Genomic DNA, 24,563 nt, shown 5'->3' with positions numbered 1-24,563 from the left:
TTTCACAACTGAAGACAAACCAAAAAAAAAAAAAGTTAAATATACAATTACTATTTTATTGAACTTTCACTTGATTCAACAACTAAATTACAGATCTGTGTCCTTGTGTACAAAGGAAAAAATGATCTGAGCAGGAGAGTGAAAGGATCAGTGGGTGAGAGTTTCTGCAGGTGATCAGAAACAAATTTGCTCCTTCTATTGTTTATTAACAGCCATAATCCAATATTTCAGAGTTCTGCTCATTGTGTGGACAGTCGGGATCGGTGCTTCATCTTCTCTGGTTCAATCCTGTGAGGTTCTTCAGCTGTGAAAAAGAGGCGTGCAGAACACAGTTTCCTTCAAAATGCAGATTCTGTCAAACCTCAGGATGTTAGTAAGATGGTACTTCAAATTTATGACATTTATTCGAACTGAATGAATCTTTCTCAGTGCAAAATGAGTGCATTACACAGAATGTGATGTGCTTCTGAGGTAAGAACGTGAGAGTTAAGAGCACAGATCTAAGAAGAGTGTGAAGACTTAAGTATCTCTGCTAATCTTGTTGCAGAAGTTATGAGAAGAGTGAATTTAAATGGTGAATATAAGACAAAAGACTCACCGTAACAGCAGCTCCCATGAGTCCCTGCACCACTGCTTCACCTGTTGACTGCACCTACACATCAAAGTGGAACATACAGCTTACACATGGCTGAAGAACAGGTTCAGGTGTCACATAAAGACTCATTTTTACATGATTTCTCTTAAAACACTAAATCTCAGGTCATTTATTTGTTATTATCGTTGCTGGGTGATGCTGCAAAGCGATTAAAGATGTGCTTCTGCAAAAACATTCAAAAGAAGTCAGGCGTGAGTCTTTAACAATGTTTCACTCTCTACCTGTTTGGCTGTGGTGGCCATGTTGACTACATCTTGGATGCGGTTATCGAGGAAGGCCCAGGTGTCCTGGAAGTCTGGAGAGGAATCCTGAATCATCACCAGCTCTGTGGTGTTGTAGATGCCCGTCAGCGCCGCACGCTTTGTGTACCAATTCATCTACAACAGAAATGAGTCCTGCAGTTTTACTCCTAGTCCACATTTAGTTCAAGGTAAACTCAAAAGCAGGTAAGTAAAACAGATGCAGTGGCACATAAAAGGTCAGCTTTAAAGAAGAGCACACAGGAGACTGCACCAGAAAACAGCGCTGTGCAAAAGCCTTGAACTGACACTCATTTCTTTAGATTTTGCCAGGAAAATGATTGCACCGCTTTATCGCAACGTGCAAACTTAAATGTAAATACAACAAGAGCCAACATGGGGCTGCTTAGTTAGCTAGAGCTTAGACAATATGCATGTGATAGTGGTGATTTTGTCCTTGCACACAGTGTGAGAGCATGTCAATAGTTTTCCGAGGTTACACCTTTACTGAAACAAATCAAATATTACCAATTACTACAAATGTATCAATAAAAAAAATGTAAAACGATCACTCATGAGAAAGTCGTTAGCCCTCTTTTCCTCTTTGTTAGTTAAACAGTATCTGTGATATAATCTGCTGGCTGGAGCGATCATTCACTGTTTTTATATAAATGCTCAAGTGGCACCTGCCAGCCAATAAGAAACAAGTATTTTCAGTGTACCAGCAAGGACAAAGTGAGGTGTCGATAGGGAGTAACCTGGGAGGTGGCAGGTCGGATATTTTGAGGGTGGTGATGAAAGGGGGACAGGAAGCTATGAGGAGGAGGAGGAGAAGAAGAAGAAGGGTGACAGGATCCACTCACGTCTGTGGATCGGTCTCCGGCGTAGTACCAGATGTCGTCCATCAGCGTGGAGAGGTGCTTCAGGCTGTCGGGGATGTTGTGGGGAAGCAGCAGTAGGCTCATCGCCTGAGAAGACAATATCGAGTAAAGCTTGCTGACCTGTGAACACACTCAGAAGCTCATATTCCCAGTGTTCCATGCTGTACCTGTGGCCATGTTTCGATGTAGGGGATGTACATGCGCAGTCTGGTCTCTACAGCGTCTCTTATAAAATCTGCAGTCTTCTTTGGTCTGCAAGAGAAATCTGTCATTTTACATCTTTCATATTACCTGTTCCGCTGAGTGTTTTATTTTCCAGCCTAAAGCGTAGGTGAGTAATCGACCTGAATTAAACCTGAGCTCAAGCTGAACCTGCACAGTTTTCCCTAAAGTACTCACTCATGCATCCAAATCATTGAATTCAGGTGTTCCAGTCACCTCCATGGCCACAGATAAATAAATGTAGGCTGCTGTCAGTCACTGCAAACCTCCAAACTTCATGTGGCCTTTAGATTAGCTCAAGAATAGTGCACAGAGAGCATTATTGAATATGTTTCCATGGCCGAGCAGCTGCATCCAAGCGTTAGATCACCAAGCACAATGCAAAGCATTCAGATGTAAAGCACAACGGCACTGGACTCTCGAGCAGTTCAAACGTGTTCTCTGGAGAGATGAATTACATGTCTAGCAATCGGATGGATGAGTCTGGGTTAGCCTGACAAGTACCGCTGTCCTGGCAACTGGCAAAGTGTAAAGTTTGGTGTAGGAGGGATTATAGTGTGGGAATGTTTTTCAGGAATTGGGCTCGGCCTCTTAGTTCCAGTGAAAGGAACTCTTAATGCTTCAACACACCAAAAGGTTTTAGATAATGTCATGATCAAGTGCATATGTTTGTGAAGGCAGAGAGCAAATACTTGTGACAATATAGTGTAGCTGAACTGCACAGTGAGCTGCTGTGTATACATACTCAGCCTGGCCCAGCTGGACCTGAGTGTGCTGTTCAGCCAGGATCTCCGTCAGCTGCGCATTGCACTGAGCGATGAAATGTAGGACCAGGTCTCCGGATCCTTTCTCGAACATACCGGTGGAAGCAGAAGACAAGCCCAGACTCTGGTACAGACACAACAACCACAGCGTTAACGGTGCAGCTTACATACGAACACAGGGCTACACGATAAAGTCTTTGAACTACTCTCTCACCTCAGCACCAGCTGCGATAGCTTCCATCGACCAGCCGTGCAGAGGAACAAACTCCAGAGCGGCAGTCAGGATTCGAGCCTGAAGCTGCTCCTCTGTTTCATACTCCTCATCTTGCTCCCCGCTCTGGTCCTGGTAACTTCACGAAGACAAACGGCAACGTGAGACCAAGTGTAGCTCTCCCACATCAGAAAGCATCTTGTAAAATTCCTGTTGAATGACAGGAGTGACTAATGTAACGATTACTGACCTGGTGTTTGGATCGGTAGACTGGTCGGCTGCCGGATCGGAAGCAGAAGCCGCCGTGTCCTGTTCAGCAGAGCGAGCCTGGTAGTGCTCATGGTAGGTGGTTGAGGAGGGAGGCTTGTCAGATTTGGACTCATCCTGAAGCCTCAGCCCTGCACAGTGGAAGCCTCGTCTCAGACTGCCGCACTGAGGGTTTGTTGCTGTTGGTGCAGCCACCACTGGAGCATACAAACATATGGATTTACTTCCACAGATTCATTTTTAATACGGTGTATTTGTTTATTTCTCCTAATAATCGTGCTGTATCGAATCTCTATCGCCTGTCACTTTCCTCCCAGTGTGTGCTGTTGTTGTTCACACTTTTAGAAAAAGGACTAAATGTAACAAACCACAGTACAAAGTCTCACATTTACATTAAACTCAAGCTCAGTGAAACCTGTACAGTTTATCACATGGTATGAAGTACTTTATTTCCCCATCTGTTACACTTAAGAGAAATATTGGTGAGAATGCTGCACTAAATACTTGTTATGCTACACTCATTGGTCACTACATCAGCTGCTTTTTAAGGCAAATATCTAATCAGCCAATCATGTGTCAGCTATTCAGTGCATGCTGGCTTATAGACATGGTCAAGATGACCTGCTGAAGTTTAAACTGAGCATCAGAATGGGAGGAAAAATGACTTTGAAAGCGCCATGGTTGTTGTGAGAGAATATTTCAGAAACTGATGACCTGCTGGGAATTTCCCCACACAGCCATCTCTAGTTTACAGAGAACGGTCTGAAAAGAGAAAATATCCAGTGAAAAGCAGAAGAACATCTCTGAATGCACAACACTGGAAAAATGTTGCCTGGTCTGATGACTGTCGATCCTCGTCTCAACAGTTCAGGCTGGTGGTGGTTTAAAAGGTGGGGGAATTTCCCTGGCACGCTTCTTGAAACCAGCTGAACACCATTCAAACACCACAGCCTATCTGAGTATTGTTGCTGACCATCTCCATCTCCTTATGACCATCTTCCGATGGCTGCTTCCAGCAGGATAAACACGTCACATCATCTCAAACTGGTTTCTTGAACATAAAAAGAGTTCACTGTACTCAAATGGCCTCCAGTCACCAGTCCTTTGGGACGTTGTAGAACACATTCATAGATGTGTAGCTGATAAATCTATAGTCTCGGTGTGATGCATTCATGTCAACATGGACCAAGATCTCAGAGGAAAGTTTCCAGCACCTTGCTGAATCTGAGCCATGAAGAATTAAAGCACCTCTGAAGGAGACAGTGCTAGCACCTAATAAAGTGACCTGTCAGTATAGGACATATTGACTTAGCTTTATTCGTTTATTCATTAACTACTATATATATTCTATATATTTTCTATCAAATTATTCCAATAAAATGTGGGCAAATTATAAAAAATACCCCAAAGCATTCCAACGGGAGCATTTTAAAATTGATTTGTTATACTAACTCAGTATAAATTAGGCTGTTTAGGTATCAAACGATTGATAGCTTTCATAGTTTAAGTGTGTATTTCAGTGGAAAATGTGCGGTTTGGTACATTTTTTGCAAACTCTAATCAACAAATACTGAAGCTTTACCGTAAATACACTCCGATAGGAGACTGCACGTGTGTGTTTCACAGAACTTGTAATGATAGAGGAAAAGGGAGCTATAATTAGGGGTTTCATTAGAAAAGCTCAGACAGCTTGTATAACTGCAGACAGCACGCCCCCTCCCGGTGTAGGAACCTGTTTACCCTGCAGTCACCTGTGAGGTCTGCCCTGCAGAGCCAACCCGGACACTACAAACCTCCTAATAGCCCCGTTTTTGGAGCTACACTCAGTTCCCTGTTGCTGATATCGTCCTTCATGGTCACCTTTGGCGCGCGATCAGCTAACGCTAATAAAACGCTCGTTCTAAAGGCGCTGATAACGCAGACACAGACACGCGTTCTGGAAAACGTGTCCCGGCTCTCCGGTATAGTCACAAAACCAGCGGCGACCCCTTCTTACCGCTGCTCAGGCCACGGAGTGCCCTTCCAGCCCGCAGACCTCTTAGCAACGCCGCCATATCAGCTGCTCACAGCGGCGTCACCACCGCGCGACTGGCTCCCACAGCGGAAATCTAGTCAGAGCATTTCAAATTAAAACGCCTGAATTAGGTTTGTGCGTGTGTGTTTTTCATGTCTGTGTCCCAGTAATCATAAACTTGGCCATTATTGTAGCTAAAATTTACATATAGAGCATTTAATTTCCCAAACGCGAACACTCTTTTTCAGTGTTTATACATTTAAACTCAATCTCGCCTGTAAATTACAATAAAACTAAGACCATCGAATTATGCAAAAAAAAAAAAAAAAAGTAATTTTAATAAATTTAATAGTTAAAAACCTTTCCATGAAAAGGTTTGAAAAATATATTTTGGATTATCCTGTATTAGGTAAGCATAAACCTATTGCGCCTAAATTAATTCATATAAAGTCAAGTATACATAATGTATGAAGAACCTTCACACAGCCTGTGGGCCAGGCTCAAATACTTTACTTTGAAAATAGGAACCGGAAACATGCTCTGACGTAATTGTAGCTGAGTTTAACTGCCATCAGGACAGCAGGCAAGTCATCGTGTAGGCTCGGTTTACGTTTTGTTTCTTTAGTTAATTCTGCCACCAGAGGCCTTTTAGGAGAGCAGTAGACAAACGTTAAGCCTTTGATACTGCGGGTAGCCGTGTACCGGGAGCTGCTTGGTGTTCACGCCTTCGTTAGGAGCTGATTACGGGCATCTGCCGGTGCTGCGTCACGCTGTTTGCTCCTCGGAGCTCCTGAAACACCGGAGTCAAGAACAAACCTCTAATTATTGGTATATCACGTAAGCGGTTTTCTGTTTTGCAGACTTTAAACACATCTCTTCACTGTCACTTACAGAGCGACAGGGAACCTTCTAGACCTTTGTACGATAACATTAGAATAACATTTTGTAATTTGGCTCTGATTGGATCTTAACCGTCTGGGGTCGCCGGACGCGTTGGCGCGTCAAAATCACATGACCAATTTAAGACGACGCAGCTACAACATGCAGTAAGTCTCCATTTCAGCTTGGGTCAAAAGTGTAGACTTCAAACTATATAGCAGTTTTTGAATTGTGTCGATGGGCCACGTAAAACCAGAGTTATGATAAAAAAAAAATACACGTGATGTTTTTTCTGAACCCCCCCCCCCCCCCCCCCCCCCACAAACAAACAGAAAAAAACACCCTTTCCCAATTGGTCTTAGATTTTACCATGTTAGCCAATCAAAAAAAAAAAAATGATATAGCAACATGTGATATTTGGTTGTTTAGGGAGAAGGGGAAGTTTTTAGGAGTGACACGGACACCCGCGACGGAAAGCGGGCGAGCGAAAGACAGAGAGAGCGCGAGTTTTCATATGTCAGACATTAGTGACGTTTAGCGTGTTTGGAGGCTATAGTTAGTTTGTTGTGTAGTTATTGTTTTGTATTATGTGTCAGTTATACTGCTGAATTTCATATTTTCTCCAAAAAAAGCCGTCAAAGGCAGATTCCAGTGTAAACGCTGTTCCCGCATGGAAAACTGGACTGATACACCACCTGTTGTCAGACCTGCAGGGTTTAGGCCTGTGGTGTTCTCCTCTGTCTTATACTGAACACAAACTACATTTTTTGGAATCATTTGTGTGCCTTCTTATTTGATGCAGCACACCTGATTGTTCTGTAAATAGATTTAAATAGTTATATAAAAACCGCCTGAGGCCTTGGCTGCATTTTTAGATAAATAGTACCATATAACTTTGTTGTTTGCAAAACTTGTGCATAATTTTTTAAGAAATGTACAATTTCTATTTGCATTTCAAGTTATGAAAATGATTTGTTAAACATGTTTGTGGGTTTTACAGTAAAAAATATAACTTTTTTCTACTCGGATTTTGAATTTTTTGTCTGAATTTAAATCAACTGTGCTAATATAGTATACCAAAATAGATCAGATATCAGATATTTGAGGTTGTGCTGAAAATAATGATACCAAACAAGGCAAGAAAAACATATTTTAAAGGTGAAATATAGAGGTAAAATCAAAAGTAGTCAAAAATGGCCAATTATACCCTGGACCCCAGAGGGTTAAAGGCTTTTTATTACACTCATTTGCACTTCCACGTTTATATTAGAATAGCTTTACATTAAGATTCACACTTATATAAATACACCTTATCTATCTTATTTAAGATTTCCTTAAACCTTCCCCTGATTGGCTCTCCTTTGCAAACAGAAGGTTTGATTTTTACTTTAACTAATTAGTTAATGTAAGAAAACATGCCTTTCGTGTATATTGATACTGTGTTTTTAGGAAATCTCGAATGATATTGTGCCCATCTTTGAAGCACTTTGGGTCAGCTTCTGTTCTTCAAATGTTCTGTAGGATATGAATAAAATAAACGTTACAGTCAATACAAAAAATTTCCGACATGTTTCACAGTGCAGGTTTGAGGTATGCGGCCCAGGACAGATCCCCTAAAGCTTCCTTACCTCTGTGTAAGTGAGAGTCGAGTTGAGCACTGGATGAATCTGTTGTGTCTTAATGTTACAGACATGCCAGTTTGGCCTTTCTTGCAGCCTGGCTGGTTCATCAAGTTACAGACCTTGGGTTGAAATTTTACAACCTCCACAGACATCAAAACTGCAGTTTCTTTTCACTATTTTTTCCAATGCTGCTTGTTTCTAATGAACAGCTTAGCTTTGACCCAGTTGCTGTTTACAGAGTCAGAGAGTCTACACGATAGCAGGAAGAATTGATTTTCCCAGAACAAGAATTACAAAATTTACTTTTGTTTCTGTGCAAGTACATGTGGGATTTATGTTGTCATGGTGGAGGCCACAGCAGCAAAAGAATGGAATGCTGCAGTAGTCATTACCTACACCTTCAAACACACAAACTTTGATGGTGTACTTTCAGGTTTAAAAACTTGAGTTCACTTCCTCCAGGAAATCATGGCAGACCTTGGCATCAGAGCAGGAGACAAAGTGGTGCTGGTGTGGGCTCAGCCTTCAACACCTACAGCCCTGAAGCAGTACGCAGAGGAGCTGGGAGCGGTCGTCGGTCCGGGTGGCAGAGTGGCGGTGGAGAACATGGAGAGGCTGCTGCTGTGTGAGTTCGCCTGATCATTTCTTTTTAACACATGCTCTGACTTAACCTCTTAAGGAAAACTGCTGAAAAAGCAGCTGTAGACTGTCATCATCACCACAATCAACATGCGTTAAATTCCCCTGCATCTCTGTCATGAGTCCATGTGTGCAAATGTGTAAAAATAGTCACAATTACAGTACTTATCGTAACTGCTACTTAACTACTCGGGAGAACAGCTGTTAAAGAGAGGTGCTTTCTGAGGTGGCGGGAATTTAAAATGCACTTCATGTACCTGGTGCACACAGATCTGCCTGTAAGAGCTTATTAATGAAACTTGCAAATGAATATTTCTGAGTCGACAGAACTTTAAGACAAAGGAAACTCAAATCCACAAAGAATATCCATTTTCTTCCAGTGCACCTGCACACTGGGTCTTATGGTTAACCCACCTCCTACGTCTCACTTTGAACCCCTGCTCCATTGTGGAATACTTTAGTTTGCAGTTCAGAACATAGCGTATTTCACATTAATTGTCTCCTCCTGTCCTCCCCTCAGCCTCTCATGCGGCCTCCACCTTCAACTGGGTGCTCTCTTGCCTTCTGGCTGACAGCTCCTCCATCCACACTTCAGAGACTCTAGCAGAGATAGCCAGAGTGCTCAAACCTGGAGGGCAGCTGGTCCTTGATGAACCAGTTACAGGTAAGAGACACTAGTCCATTCATCCATTTGCTGCTGGAAGATAAAAAGGATACTCCAGATGTCCCACTTAGCAGCTCCTTCTGAGGGATGCTGAGATGTTACGGAGTCTCATGAGAGTCTGGATCAGAGTGTTCTTGACCCTGTGATCTAGAGTGTAAACCTGTTTGAGCTTCTAGATTTTTGCTCTGCTTTGCTGCCCTTTGTTGAGGCAGCATGGAATCCTTTTGACCTGTTACATTTAATCCTAATAACACTGGGACTTCACTGTTATTCATTTTGTCATTGTTTGTTTGTTTGGTTTTTTTGACTTTCATGGATTTTTAAAAAATATGCTTGGCCTGCAATAGCATTTTTTTCACATCTGAACCAATCACTGTTCAGTTATTAAAAGGTTAAACACCTCCTGAAGTAGGAGCTAAGGCTACGTTCACACTGCAGGCGAAAGCGCATCAAATCCGATTTTTTTTTACCCTATGCGACCCATATCTGATCATGGTCTGACAGTGTGAACGGCACAAATCCGATCTGGGTCACTTTCGTATGTGGTACTGAATCCGATACATATCTGATGTTTTAGAAAGCGACTGCTGTTTGAACGGTCATGTCGCATTAAATCCGTCTTTTACGTCACTGACACAAGACAGACGCCAATTATCAGCTCCAGAGAAGCGCCCGATAAGACATCGCGAACGCTTCCTGGCCATCCGGTGAAACTGCTGGGAAGACAACGTTGGAGAAACGTGAACATTTTATTTGTACTGTATAATCTCCAGGTTCTGACAGAAATCTGCAACTATCCTTTGAAGCACCGCTCCTCTAAAACAGCAATAAGGATCATTATTAGCTTATTTACATTATTATGTAAATAACAAAATAACTTAAAGCAAAAATTGGGAAACGTGAAGTCCGAAGTCTTTATATTAAGGGCCATCAGGCAAACAATACTGTTTGCTCTGGGTCTAAACAGAGCGCGTTGTGTGTGACGTCTTCTTTTGCGCATGCGGGCCGCTTTGAGCGTTCACACTAGAGCGCGTTTGCTGTCGCATTTTATTTGTAGTGTGAACGAGCAGACAAAAAAATCAGAATTGATCATTAAGACCTGCAGTGTGAACGTAGCCTCAGAGACCCCCAAAAAACAGGGTTCCAAGAAATCTCCTAGTACCTAATTCCTGCAGTCATAAGAGCTGTGAAAAGGTTCCTGTGCCCCTGGAACTGGGTCATTTTAAGGAGCTCCAGCATTACTCTAACCTCTCCAAAAGTTGATTCTGTTCATCTGGACGTAGCGTTTTGTGGGAGAAATGTTTCATCACTCATCCAAGTGACTTTTTCAGTCCCAGCTGACTGCAGGTTTCAATCTTATAAACAGTACATTTGCATAATGACTGAAACCAGCCCACTGAAGGAACAATGGGCTGGGAGGGCAGTTCCTTAATCTTAATTATGCAAATTCTCATGACCATTGATCAACAAACAACAAACTATTACTCTGACCGCTCTCTGGAGCCTGCTACTCGGTCCCGCAGGTGACTTGTAAGGATGACAGGTGAAATAGTAACCACTGGCAATGCAAAGTGTTCAGGTATCAAGTTAATCTCACTTCAGCAGCATGACTGACGTGACTTTGAATGAGAGTGAAGGACACTGTTGTTTGACACGTGATACAAGAGTGGCTTAAGTGTGCACGGTTACAGTGGAAACGCATTAACGACAGCAGTTTAGGTGTATTTATCCTGTCGATGTGTTTTAATGTGCTGAGTATATCTGTGTTACAGGATCAGAAGGACAAAGTGTGAGGACAGCTGAGAAGCTGGTGTCGGCTCTGAAGCTGTCCGGCTTTATGTCAGTAACAGAGGTGAGTAGTTCACACTAGGGCTGTTCGATATAACGATATATATCGGGTGACGATATAAAAATCGTTTGTTTCGTAGTGTGGCAAAATATAATGTTTACGGCAATATTTTTTCATCGTTTGATGGTGATTGTAGTGGTTATATGAATTTGTTAAAGTTCTCTCTTTCTCTTATATTTAACATGACCACACTACAGATGGACAAGCAACTGTTTTTACGCGTTGCCGTTAGCAACCACGGCGGTAAAACAACGGCGTGGCTTCGCCATCCGCTTGTTTGTTTTGCATATTAACCTTTCACAATAAAGCTCAAGATCCTGTTGAGACTTTTCAAAATAAACGAAATCCCGTGAAAGAGTATGCAGAGTTTACGGATGAGAAGCAAAAAAGAGGCGTCAGGTGCTAAAAAATAAACCTTAGACTCGAACGTTAGAACAGGCTTTTCCCCGCAGCACGCCGTGTAATAAATACTCACAAAGAAAACGGCGGCTGTTACAACTTATGTCTTAAAATGTATCGCTTCATGCATTGGCTAAAAGTCATAACTCCAGGTACACGACGCCCAGCTGAAAACACGTCATGCAAGTCGAGCTGCCCGAGATTCACGGAATTTACAGAAAATTTAAAATTTTTGTGATTTATATCGTTATCGGGATGATAGATGTCTTATATCGGGATCTGAGATTTTGGTCATATCGCACAGCCCTAGTTCACACTGTGGAGTAGAGGGATGTTTTCCCCAACACCTGTAACTGTGTACTCCAGCAACATGCATATTCAGGACATTATTCCACTTAGACCAGCTGATCGGAGCACTCGAGGCACCGAAGTTAGTTTTGGGTTTAAATTCCTGGAAGCTTGTCTCTGTAAACAGACTTTGAGTCTCCAGCTGCTTGAACAGTGAGGAAGAAAGAAGTTGGTATGGGTCTTTCAGTTGCTGGCTTCTGAGAATCCCCTTACTGAGGTGGTCTAATTATTGTTAATAGTTTGACCTGATGGTCATTTTTGCTTCCTCATTCACACGGAGCATCATCTGCCTCCATCGCATCCTATCCCTGCCATGTCCATATTCAACATCCTTTGTCCAATATATTCACCATCCCTCCTCTGCACATGTCACAAGGTTTCCCCAAAACCTGCATACCTGCATTTAGTTTTATTAAATTTTTTTTAATTTGCTGAGATTAAAAAAACATGAACTTTGGGCAAAACGCTACACTGCCACTTTCTTCCCAGCCCAATAACTGTGTAATAGGGACAGGGAAAGTGCTACACCGACACCGTGCCTGCACATCCCAGAGTGTTAGTATGAACATGGAGGAATCCTCAGTTCACTGTGGGTCCACCAGTTAAGCAGCGAATTTAGCTGCTACACGTTATTTCTGTGGGTCTTCACGTCACGGGTGGGGAAAAAAAAATGCTCCCAGCTGGGCGTAGTCACCTGATGCTTATATCAGTTTGCTGTCTCGTCATTCAGGTCAGCAAAGCAGAGCTCAGTCCTGAAGCGCTGAGCTCCCTCAGGGCAGCCTCTGGTTACCAAGGAGACTCCCTGTCTCGAGTCCGCGTATCTGCCTCCAAACCCGACTTTGAGGTGGGATCATCGAGTCAGATCAAACTGTCGTTTGGGAAAAAGACAGCCAAGCCAGGTAGGCTTCATAAGTACGCTTTGTTCTTTCTCCTGTTGTCTCTGAATCCACAGCTCACCGTCTCTGTCAACTGTGATCTAATATAATAGGCTACAGATGCCAGATTCCCTTTAGTTTGTAGAGGTTTGAGTTGATGATGATAGGGATGAGCCCTGTGGTGCAGGATTAGACAGATTTATGGCTCTAACAAAGGAGAAGTTACTGTCTGGGCATTAGGAATACTTTATGTTAATAAACAAAATAACCTCAGTATGTAGTTTTGTTTTGTTTTTCTTAATGTGCTTTAAGAGTGTTGAGCTCTATGATTATGGCTCTGAGTTCTGCTCAGTTTAAAATGAAAGAAAATCCAACTGCAGAAACATGAAGTACCACTGTGATATCAAGAACAGTCAAGTTAGGAATCTGCTGACCAATTTAAAAAAAAATTTTTTTTTCACATTTTAAAGACTATCAACAGAAGACGAGTGACTTTCTCGACTCTTTATACAGACACAATAATCCAGTTTGTCTGTGATCACTTCTTTTTTTTTTATTATGAATAATGTAATTTCCATTTGGAGGACGAAACTTCATTTCCTATTCGAGGTGTCTGTCGTCCTCACTGCAGTAGCATTTTATTTTATTATATATTTTTTTAACAAGGCTGCATTTGCATCATTATAAGTGACGAGTGAGTCTGTGAGCTCCTCAGACTGTCTGTGCTGTGAAGCTAATGTTGGTTAAAATGTGTGATTTCAGCAGAGAAACCTGCTCTGGATCCCAACACGGTGAAAATGTGGATGCTGTCAGCCAACGACATGAACGATGACGATGTGGTGAGTTTGTACACCGACTGAAGCGCTGAACCACGCACACGTGACAGTTTATTAGGCAGGCTGAAATCCTCTTTTAAAGAAAAATATATATATTTCAGCACGATGTAGTTTGTGGGGATTTGCTGATTTTTCTGCAGTTTGCTCAAACCTGGTGTAATGCAACACTGATGCTTTCTGATGTTTTTCTTGTCCCTCGTGTTTATGTTCTGTGTAGGATCTGATGGACTCGGATGCTCTGCTGGATGAAGATGACTTGAAAAAACCTGATCCAGCTTCTCTTAAAGCTCCTGGCTGTGGAGAAGGAGCCGACAAGAAGAAGAAAGCCTGCAAGAACTGGTGAGGTTTTGTTTAAATCTCACATCTTTTAGAGAGATTTAAGACCAAGATCCGAGCTTTCAGAAATGTCAGTGCACTTTTAACCAGATATTACACGATTTACTCATGCACAACTTTTTGGCTGATGCTCATTTTCAGCTTTATGACTTATAAAATTTATGCTTGAGATGTCCGCCTTAGGGACGTCTGCTCTCACTGACAGCATACAGATCCAGTGTTATGAGCAATCTGAAGTTTGCAGCGATCTGAAACTTTTGCATGAGCGTGAAGGACATCATGTGACATGATGCTGTACTGTATGTTTGTGCAGCACGTGTGGGCTCGCTGAAGACCTGGAGCAGGAGAGTAAAGGAAAACAGAAGACTGAGCAGCCAAAATCAGCCTGTGGAAGTGTGAGTGTATACTTTCAAAAGCCTGCATTGGTTCCTCATCCCTCCTCTGGTTCTAATAAAGAAATAATAATTATCTTTGTTCTGTTTGTGGCAGTGTTACCTTGGCGATGCTTTCCGATGTGCCAGCTGCCCGTACACGGGGATGCCGGCGTTCAAGCCGGGAGAGAAAATCGTTCTGGACAAGAAAACGCTGACGGATGCTTGAAACACAACTTCAGCAACGTGCACTGCTCAAACTTCAAGACATGACATTCCTCTCTTTTCCGACCCTGTAGACACGATTCCCTCTGATTAAACCCCGAGGATCAGTCGGGCACCTCGCCGATCCATTTTGTGTATAATCCACACGGGAGTAAATATGCACTGAGAATGTTTGAGTCCTGCTGTGATGAGATTTAAAACATAAAGTAAACTCTCAAGATGATCAGCGCAATACACCATACAGATTTTTTTTTTTTCCATCTGTCAGCTGGATTGCAGTTTCCATCATCGAAGCTTCAATAGAAATGATTCATTGTTGAGAGCGCCTTCACCTGAAGGGTTTCTAGGTCATACTGAAAAGCTGACATGCTTTCTTTATTCCTTGAATTTAACTTCCATTTACACCTGATCGCTAACAGCTGAAGAACCGAGTGGCTGTTTAAGATTTACGAACGCTGACATCGAAACCAAACAGCATTTAAACCGTTCAAATGAAGGGTCTGTATGTATGTGGAAGGCAAAGAAGTGTTGTTGCCTCTCTTTGTTTCATTGCAATAAACTAAAACCAGCCTTACAATGTTTAAACATCCCATTTATTTCACTGCATGTGACTTAATACTTAAGAAACGGTTATTGGTAATCAGTGTTGGGAAGGTTACTTTTAAAATGTATTCCATTACAGAATACATGCCCCAAAATGTATTCTGTAACGTATTCCGTTACGTTACTCTCATTGAGTAACGTATTCTGAATACTTTGGATTACTTAATATATTATCATGCTGTTTACAACTACATGAATGTACTATTGCTGTGATTTATTACTGTTACTGAAGGTCCGCGGCTCCGAACCGTAGTAAAGGGACCTCTGGCTAATACGGTGGGTTCTGTGTCGGGCTCTTAGCCGAAAACTAGCTTTACTTTGTTGTCTGGGTCAACTTTGCTAGCGAGAGACAGAGAGAGGCGTTGAAAGGCTGCTCCAACGGAACTTATTGTTTTTGGAGGAAAACACGAACACGGTGTACAGTCGAGTCTTAATAGCTTACTTACAACTGGGCTCGTCAGGCTCTCTTCTTGGCTGCAGTGGTTATTATTATATTTACATGCTTCCAGCTCCCGTTTTTGCTCGATGACAGCTCGTACTTTTCCTTTTCCTCCCTCCCTCGCTCACAGACACATAACGGGTATGGCAGTCCATTCTCCCTGCAGCACGGACTACACTGCCTATGATGCTACATTCTTTAGAGCTATACCTGTAGCATTCTGCCTATTAGCTTAGCACAACAACAACAAAAAGACGCTCTCTCACCCAGAACATACGCAGAGAGAGCGTCACCTTGTAACCATGGCAACCGTAACGCTGCCACCTGGAACAACAGAACGTAGCTGTCAAACAAAACCCAAACAGTCCTGACCCGCCACAATATGAAACAGGGAAGTACCGCCATGTAATCCATTTATTTCAACAAAGTAACTGTATTCTAAATACCACCTTTTTAAACGGTAACTGTAACGGAATACAGTTACTCATATTTTGTATTTTAAATACGTAATGGCGGTACATGTATTCCGTTACTCCCCAACACTGTTGGTAATGTGACTGTAGGATTAAATGTAATCCTTTGCTCTGAAAGAAAATAATTTAGCAGACTCTCAAACTTTTAAAAACATTTAAAGTCGTTCCCGTGTGCTTTAGGAAATTAAGAAACGTTTTTTATAGCATTTTCTAGAGAAAACTATCAAATATTGTTTCCCTACAGAAGACAAAAAATACAAAATATGAAGTCACAAAACTTATTTGGGCAAATTTGACACCTCGTTAGCAAAACATTTATGTCAAACAGCAGCTTTAAACACTCGTTTTAGAATATATGACTTCTTTCACAAAAACTCTGACGCCAATTTTTAAAAAAAAACTTTATAAAACAATTTCCTGAATATGAAATAAATAGTCTTTCTCAAAACAATATTTGGCTTTACTAGACTGTAACCTGCTGACTGACAGCTGCTACATCTCTAAGAAGTTTTTGTGTACAAACCTTTATTGTAATGAGAATTAAAAAAACGACTTCAAACAGACTTTTAATGTCCAGCTATCAGGTATCATCTCAGAAAGTAAAAATCCTCACTAAGCTTCTCATGTTCCACACTCTGAATTATGGTTAATCGTGGAGATTCAGTCAGAACAGAACATGTTAAATGTCAGGTTTGGTAAAAAGTGAGCTGTTCAGTCGGTGATTGCTGGACGTCACTGAGACGTGACACTGAAGTCCATCCTAATGTCTCCTAAACTGGGTTCAAAGGTGAAACTGTAAGACACCGCGGCCCTGCCGTCACCTGAGATCTCCCACGGCGACCCGAAAAAGTACACTCCCTGCTTCCTGTGTCGACTCCACTCGCAGTCGCCCTGCAGGAGAAACATCTGCTGTAAAACCCAACAAGTCCACTGTGTCCCCAAACTTCACTCTCCCAGTGAAACGCTCCACCGAGGACCACTTTTAGTAATCTTTAGTGATTCTTTAAACTTATTTTGCTTTAATTGTTTTTCATTTACAGTATTAATGCACTCATAATCACTGTTCTTCTCATTGAAACAAAACCAAATAATAGCAGGTAAAATCTGTTGACATTAGAAACAACCAGGAGTACTGACAAGCATCCGATGAGGGTTAAGAGGGTGCAGACACCCGGCTTCCTTCTAAACTGCTGCAACTACAAAAGAAGACTAAAATTGTATAACAACTACACATCTGTTGGTGGTGCTGGTGAATGCCTGGGTAAGAGGTTCTCCCTGTGGTTGTTTGTGTCTCTGTGTTAGTCCTGCAGCCTGTCCAGGGTGAACCTCTCCTCTCACCCTGTGGTGGCGGCTCTTTCAACACTGTGTTAGCAATTAAGTTAAAGAAAGAGTCATTTAGTAAAGACATTAAGCTCTAATCGGAGGCAGATACCTGCTCATTGATTGGTCCGTTGAGACCTGCGCTGACAGTGATGTCCTCTGTCAGGTGGTACTCCATCCACAACGCAACACCATGGCAACGACCTTCCCTGAAAAGCATGTTTAACATAGAAAATATGTTACTGACTCAACTCTATGAAGCAGAAGATGAACTTCAAACCTCACAGTAGTATTTTAACAGCATCAAAACACAACAATAAAAGGAGCTCTACGGGGTGAGAGAAAACCCCGAAAATCAGACATCCCCCGTGAGCAAGTATTTGGATGGTGGGAAGGAAAAACTCCCTTTTGACAGGAAGTACCAGGCTCAGGGAGTAGCTGCTTCAACCAATCGGGAGTTAGGAGAAAGAGAAGAGACAAAACAAACTACAGAAAAGAAAAGACAAATAACACAACGGCCACAATGATGGAAAACTGACATGTATGTGTCAAATTAGTTCTGGCACTGATTAAAGTAACTGTACCTAATGAAAGACAGCAAGCCCTGGCTGCTGATTGGCTGCTGAGGGAGGCACTGTGTGAAGTCAAAAGTCATGGTGGCGGTGGACTGGGTGAGAGCCCGACAAGGATACTCCCACAGGGGGTGTGGCTCTGCCTCACGGGACTCGCGGAAATCCAGAGAGCGCTGAGGGGACACAAGGATTTATTTGGACACAGATAGTTACAGTTGAGATCAGCAGGAGTCGACGAGCTTCGGATTTATACCAAAAATTAATTAAAGGTGTTTCACACGGCTCAATTGTAGATCCACTTCTTTTTGTGATATATTTTTATTACATTATTTCATCTTCACAAATTGGCATGTACATTTATATGCAGATGACACAATGTTTTACTGTACTGTTGATTCTGCATTGAAATCTCCCAAATCACTCATTAGTCACTAACTGCTTTGCTTTCATTATGTTTTCTAATTGTTCTGTTCAGTTTTTGAAGGCTGAAGTTCAGCAGTTTGAAATGATTCAGCAAGCTTGTGCACATGAAAAGTCCTCTTTCAGGGTCAAACTAGTATTTAGAGGTGTCTCTGTTTGAGTATTTGTCTTATTCCTGACACCTTCAATCCCAAAAGCTGATAGAACTCACAAAATAGAAGTAGCACAGAGCACCCTGACGGTAAAGTTCAATAAAAACGACTACAGATAATGCTTTTTCCTGATCCAAATGTTACAGTGTTACCATTAAAATAGAAATAGCTCATTCAAAACCTCATTTAACATCCAGTGAAATCATCTCATTTTACCTGGACCATTTCATCCATGGGCGTGACATCGAAGCCCTCGCAGGTTCCACACGGCGCTCTTATCCTCCACAAATCCTACCAGACGGACAAAGACAGAAACAACGGGTTTATTTTTTTTGGTTAAATAATTGGATATATGTCTAAAATAACTGAATCTCAAATCACAGTCATTCCCCTCCACGTGAGAGGAATCTCACAGCATGTAGAACTGAAAGATGGAGATGCAGAAAATGATCAGAGTATTTAACACCTTCACTCACTGGTATGAACAAAACAAAAACAAACAAAATAACAACTTGTTTGTTGCCATTTGGATGAAACATTTAACAGCGCCTTCATCTGTGAACAGTCTTCATGCTTAAGACTAATAAGTATTAACCACTGAATATGACCTGAATTCACATAAGCAGCCGACACCTGATAGATTAAATATTTATTTGATTGGTTAAAGTCTGAAGGATCATCGCAGAAACAAGTGTAAGCTGATTTCCACAAAGAGAAGATTTTTTGGTTTTAATATTTATGGGTCCCATTCTGGGAACGTTTGATCGCCCTGTATACAGATGATAACAACAATCGTAACAGCCTCACCTGGAACTCCACAGCCACCATGTGAAGGGAGGCAGAGCGGGGCAGGATGCTGGCGTCGGGTCGCAGAAGACCTGCCAGGGCGGTGCGACAGTACCAGAAGAACAGGGAGTGCCACGGCAGGAGGCTGGTGCTGAAGTACGGTTCACCCATCAGGACGGAGATCTGCACAGGAGAGGCCAACGTCACCTCACACATTTCAGTTTCCTTAGCACTCATGTGGATGGGACTCCTGCTCTCTGTGATAACAGATTAATAGATGCTCCCAGTTTGACTGGACTGGACCAGGTTATGTGTTACCACGGTGATTTAGCTGGGTCAAAAGAGAAAACTCAAGTACATCCTTCTAAAGGAGTCTAAATGTGTTGCATTCAGATGCTTCCTGGTTGCATCGGGAAGGCGACGGTACCTGTTCTCCTCCTACATCATTACTGGTCAGCTGCTCCGGCCTGATCTCCAGCAGCTCAACACGTCCTTTCATGGAGTTGGCTTCCAAAACCTGCAGAGAAAGATGCTTTCATGTTGATATACAGGACGTAACAAGCAGGATAAGACACAGTTTTGGTTATATGAAACCATTTTATCATCTTTTTACCAAAATCAAACATGAATAAAAATCATACAGTGCCTGAAACATTTCAAAGCATCACCGCCGAGAATGATCTGAATGATTACCTCATCAATAACCTGTTTAGACATTTGGGAGTTCTCCAAACCGAACACCTGAGTAGAAAAGGAAACGCAGGGAAGTGAAAACAGGCGTGACGCTGATGATGTCACGGAGCCACAGTATCTGTGAGGTGAAAGCGGCGTACCTTCTTGGCTCCGAGCATGTGAGCGAAAACAGGAAGCAGACTCCCGTCGCTGACGCTGAGACACACGCTGTCCTCTCTCAGCACCTGAAGTTCACCCAGCTCGTTAAACCGCAGTCGTATTCGAGAATATATGAATTCCACTTGCCTCCACTTACGCTGCGCAGAGCGCTGACGTAGCTCTCCGTACGCCGTCTGTCGTTAAGTTCGCCGAAACGCGGCCGAGTCCAAACCAGGTGAGCCTGGCAGGTGCAACATGGCCGAGAGGGAGGAGCCTCAGTCTGTGAGCCCCGCTGGCTGAAACGATCGACATTCAGACCAGTTTGTGAGTAATGTCTGATCATTCAAGTTATTGCTGTTAAACGTGGTTCTACCATCCACAGGGTGAAGTTTTTCACATGAATCTTTTCACTCATATTCAGTGAGAACAATCGCACTGATGTCTTCTTGTTGAGCTGCAAGCAGATTCAAGAAGTCTCTTAAATAAATTGTTCAAAGCGTATACATGTGTCTGAGCAAGCTGTACCTGCGAGGCTGCAGGCTGTACCACAGACTGTAGTCATCGTGGCAGACCATCAGGCTCAGCTCCTCTCCTTCTGTCACCTGGCTCTCGACAGGCAGGAAGTACACGCTCTGCATCCAGTGGTCGCGCCACTGAAAGACACGACAGTGACCGACGATTTATCGATTTACTTTTTGACCAAAAAAACTGTAAAGTGAGTCAAACCTCAGCTGTTTATGCAAAGCTAAGAAAATACTAGGGATGCACCGATACCGGTACTGGTATCGGGTATCGGGGCCGATACTGTAAAATGTCTGCGTACTCATACTCGTAAAAGTTAACCGATACCATGAACCGATACTAACTTATTTCATTAATCAGAGGGTGGTTTGTCATTTCTGTTGTAGTTTTTTAGATTGGCCACTAGGGGGACATCCCGCGCTAAACAGGCACAGGGTTAGACGAGTGAGACTGGCAGCTCCAGATAAAAAAAGAGAAACTGGAGGCTGCTGTAGCTAGGCTAAACAAAATGTCAGCAGTGTGGAACAGCCAACTTTAACTCAGGTTTTGGAAAAGCGATGAAAAATGTCAAGAGAAAATCCACGGGCAGTTAAAATGACAGAGACTCTGACTCATTTTATCGCTCTGGATGACCAGCCAATGCCAGTCGTGGAAAACAGAGGATTGCACCGTCTTCTCAGCATACTCGAGCTGCGATATGAAATTGTGATAATGGTGCCAAAACTTTCTGAAGAGGTAAAGACAAGCAGTGTGTGCGCGATGTCAGTCCTTGGTTTAACGGCACAGTCGACTGATGATCCACGGGCAGATGAGGAGTTTGTTTGTGGTTTACAATATGGACACTCTGCAAAAATTTAAAAGTTTATTTTATTTTCAAACATAATTTGTATTTATTTTATTCCAAACAGAAGTGTTTATTTATTATTCTGAAAGCTCGAGACAGTGCCAATAGTTCAGTGATATTTTGTTAAATTACAATGTGGAGACTCTGCAATAATTTAACAGAAGTGCTTATTTTTCACTTGAAATTTTTTTGTGGTCATTTTTAATAAGATTTTATTTTTTATCGGCAGAGAATAAAATAAAACCTGTCTTCCAATTCATTGCATGTGTGTGTGTGTGTGTGTGTGGCAGAAGTATCGGTTTTTGTACTCTGTATCGGCAAGTACTCAGATCCAAGTATCGGTATCGTATCGGTTTGAAAAAATTGGTATCGTTGCATCCCTAGAAAACACCTTCATATATTTTAGCTTTAAAAAATATCAGTTCTGGCTTCTGTATCCTGTCAGTTGTGGATTTTACTGCAGTTTCATTATTATGTACAAAATCCATGCAAAGATGAAGACTGCCAGGCACATTTTCCTACTGTTTCTCCATGCTGCACACACCACAAAGAATCATATCACAGATTTTTGCTGGCATACAGATGGAGACATGTTCACTGAATATAAAGTGAGCGCACTGAAGTGTTGTTCCCTCTGATATTTAAGAATATTTGTGGCACTGCTGCCTGAGCCGTTAAAGAGCTTGCTGTAGTCTGATGCTACTGGCTGCTTAAACACAAGCAGAGGTCAGTGACTCACCGGGGCCATCTTTGGCTCTTGGTAAGTCCAGCTGGGCGCCATGGTGCACACTATGGACCCACTGGGGTCCATGTCCAGGTCCCACCAGGACAAAACCGCCTGAGCCCGGCCGCTTGACTGAGCCACAAACTGGGAGGAGTGGGCCTGGAAGGCGCTGCTTACAGGTTTGCTAAAATCCACGCTGAAAGGGAAGGATGACAGTCAGAGAGGGATGTGAATAACTGCAGATGCATACGAGCAAGTGTCGCATTTCTTACGTGAACATGGTGCAGACGGGACCCAGCGGGGTGAAGCTGGCAGGAGACACCTGGCTCAGCTGGATGTCACACACCGCGTGAGCTCCGGCACACCGGCCCACTGCGGGCGGAGGGACCAGCCTGGCCCCCTCCACCTCAACTGGCTGCAGCTGAGCCCAGCTCCACAGAAGCTCCGACTCTACCAGCCGGGCGTAGACGGTGGCCCGGTGAGGGACGGCCTCGCAGCGCTCCTGCAGGGCAGCAAAAGGAAAGTAAAACTACTGGAAACATCCAAACGTTCAGCTGTGAGGAAGCTGCTGACGAATGCAGGAAAAGTGTGACGGCACGCACCTGCATCAGGTTTTGGTGGGCGTGCTCGTAGCTGGGCAGAGCTCCTTCACCGATCAGCTCGGTATCGAACAGCTCTGTGATCAGGACGTTGGCCTTCACCTGCATGTCTCCATCTGGAAAACAGGGTTCTGGTTATGAAAACAGATGCACTGCTGTGTAAGTAATGAATGCTGTTTGTTTAAATGTCCTCTGCTTGTTTGGTTTTGTGCTTGGAGTGAATCGTTACAGTTTACAGAGAGTGTTGTTAGTAAGTTAATATATGGACAGAAGATTTAATTGATTTAGGGTGAGCTGTGAAGTTGAGATTCATTAACACAGCCTGATGCAGTACTGCAGTGTCTGACCTGGTCCCACAGTGACGTCTGTGGAGTGTTTGTTAATAATCTTGATTTTGTCGGAGAAGCCGTTCTTCTCCACGATGCACTGCGCCGCCTCGGCCATCGGCTTAAAAACCTGCAGGAAAGCATCACAAAGTTATTAACTGATATTAAAACACAACAAGGGGGAAATGAATCCATGCCGAAAGAGAGCGATCGGTGATGTTCACCTCCACGGCGTAACAGAAGTCAGCCCCGGCCGTGATGGCCATCATCGACAGGAGGCCAGTTCCAGTGCCGATGTCCAGCACGACGACCCTCTCGCCGCAAGCCTTCACTCTGGCTACAGCAGCCCGGATGCCCTCATAGTATTTCTTATTCTACAGTGGAAGACATGTTAGCGGTGTTGTTGTTTTATTTCTGCTGTCAAACACGACACTTGTTATATGTGTTATCCATCTGTTTGGGTTTATTATTAGTAATAATAATAAAAGCACTTCTGAGAGTTCTGAGGGACTTTTTCTCCTGGTCTTACCCTGTCGTGATCGTGCAGCATGTCTGCATAGCAGGACCTGAAAGATAAACCGATGAAGGATCATTGTCAATTTAAAAAACCGATTAAAGAAGAAAAAGATAAAAATTGGTCACTAATGCAGTTTAAACGTATAAAATCAACATTTTTGAAAACATAACCAACAAAGAACATAATTAAAACGGAAGAAAGTTAAGAAAAAGATAAAAATGAATGTACAATTTAAAAAATATATTCATGTTCTGTTTACATTTGGATTTAGAAAGACAAACATATAATTTTTTAAATTTTATTTTACAATTCTCATTTTTAGGCCATTTTTTCCGCGATATTTTTCACTTCAGTTAATAACGTTGATTTTTCAAAACCTTTTATTGATCAGCAGCAGTGTAGAGTGAGACTGTATCTGTAGTTTGTTTCCATATCATTATTTGTGCTTTTATATCTCATATTCTTATCTTTATTGTGCATTTTTACACGTTTGTTGAGTATTTTCATGACAAACGTTACAATTTCCTTTGCCGGCATCACTGAACTTCCATACAGGATCACAGAGTGGCGAATATCTTCAGTGTTTCTAAGGATCTTTGTTTTCAGGGTACGCAAGACATCTGTAAACCACATCTGTGGATGTGGTCACTGGACGCCCTGAGCATACCTGGCTATCTCCTGGTGGTAGTCGTACTCCTCGCTCTCCTCCACCCAGTCTAAAGCCCCGGTGGTCGGGTTGGCTCTCCCGCAGAAGGTCTTCATCTCCGCCGCGACACTCGGACCCCTCTGCGGTTGAATGACGGCTGGTTTCACCTGAATATTCTCTACAAGTAGGCAAGTAAACACGATCACAGCAGCAGCGTTTCTCCAAAGGAAGCCGCCATCTTGCCACGTGACGTCACGTAGGCGGAGTCACGTGACGTTTTGCGTCGTTGATATTTTCTTTTTTGGTATTTGTGTCGTTATTGAAGTTGTAATTTAGGCGATGGTTATTAAATACATTTATAAAAGATAATCGGCCTTGTGAAAAGCTAAATTACGAAAATAAAAATGACTACAAAAATATTAGAAAAAATAGAATAGAAAAGAATATTTATTTATTGTCATCCTTTATTGTCATTGTACGTGTACAACGAAAG

General features: G+C 42.6%; 3 protein-coding genes across 4 annotated transcripts; 1 reads left to right on the top strand and 2 right to left on the bottom strand.

Moving 5' to 3' along the window:
• Nucleotides 1-35: 35 nt before the first annotated feature.
• Nucleotides 36-5,363, bottom strand: coq9 (coenzyme Q9 homolog (S. cerevisiae)). Its single transcript, XM_085168693.1, has 9 exons — nt 5,236-5,363; nt 3,223-3,436; nt 2,976-3,111; nt 2,743-2,885; nt 1,943-2,027; nt 1,758-1,862; nt 877-1,032; nt 599-652; nt 36-304 (listed from the first exon to the last, which is right to left on the bottom strand). Exons 1-9 carry the CDS (start codon nt 5,291-5,293, stop codon nt 269-271), a joined length of 987 nt encoding a protein of 328 aa, XP_085024819.1. The 5' UTR covers nt 5,294-5,363; the 3' UTR covers nt 36-268.
• Nucleotides 5,364-8,222: 2,859 nt separating this feature from the next.
• ciapin1 (cytokine induced apoptosis inhibitor 1) lies at nt 8,223-14,881 on the top strand. Its single transcript, XM_085168694.1, has 8 exons — nt 8,223-8,379; nt 8,914-9,057; nt 10,830-10,909; nt 12,384-12,552; nt 13,291-13,367; nt 13,582-13,703; nt 14,014-14,095; nt 14,190-14,881. Exons 1-8 carry the CDS (start codon nt 8,223-8,225, stop codon nt 14,298-14,300), a joined length of 942 nt encoding a protein of 313 aa, XP_085024820.1. The 3' UTR covers nt 14,301-14,881.
• Nucleotides 14,495-24,403, bottom strand: prmt7 (protein arginine methyltransferase 7). Of its 2 annotated transcripts, XR_014875400.1 has the most exons (18): nt 24,092-24,403; nt 23,437-23,473; nt 23,132-23,281; nt 22,929-23,037; nt 22,585-22,697; nt 22,255-22,484; nt 21,998-22,178; nt 20,418-20,545; nt 20,050-20,188; nt 19,895-19,978; nt 19,755-19,802; nt 19,489-19,578; nt 19,083-19,244; nt 18,492-18,566; nt 17,716-17,876; nt 17,244-17,340; nt 15,872-16,702; nt 14,495-14,914 (listed from the first exon to the last, which is right to left on the bottom strand). XR_014875400.1 is itself a non-coding variant. In XM_085168688.1 (17 exons), exons 1-17 carry the CDS (start codon nt 24,184-24,186, stop codon nt 16,544-16,546), a joined length of 2,058 nt encoding a protein of 685 aa, XP_085024814.1. In that variant the 5' UTR covers nt 24,187-24,403; the 3' UTR covers nt 14,495-16,543. The 2 variants fall into 2 exon arrangements, 1 of the variants encoding a protein (XP_085024814.1); XM_085168688.1 differs by having other exon boundaries at nt 14,495-16,702.
• Between the last annotated feature and the right edge of the window lie 160 nt (nt 24,404-24,563).

The sequence above is a fragment of the Neolamprologus multifasciatus genome, chromosome 7, assembly GCF_963576455.1.
Source record: "Neolamprologus multifasciatus chromosome 7, fNeoMul1.2, whole genome shotgun sequence".
Lineage (NCBI taxonomy): Eukaryota > Metazoa > Chordata > Actinopteri > Cichliformes > Cichlidae > Neolamprologus > Neolamprologus multifasciatus.
This window is presented reverse-complemented; position numbering and strand designations above follow the sequence as displayed.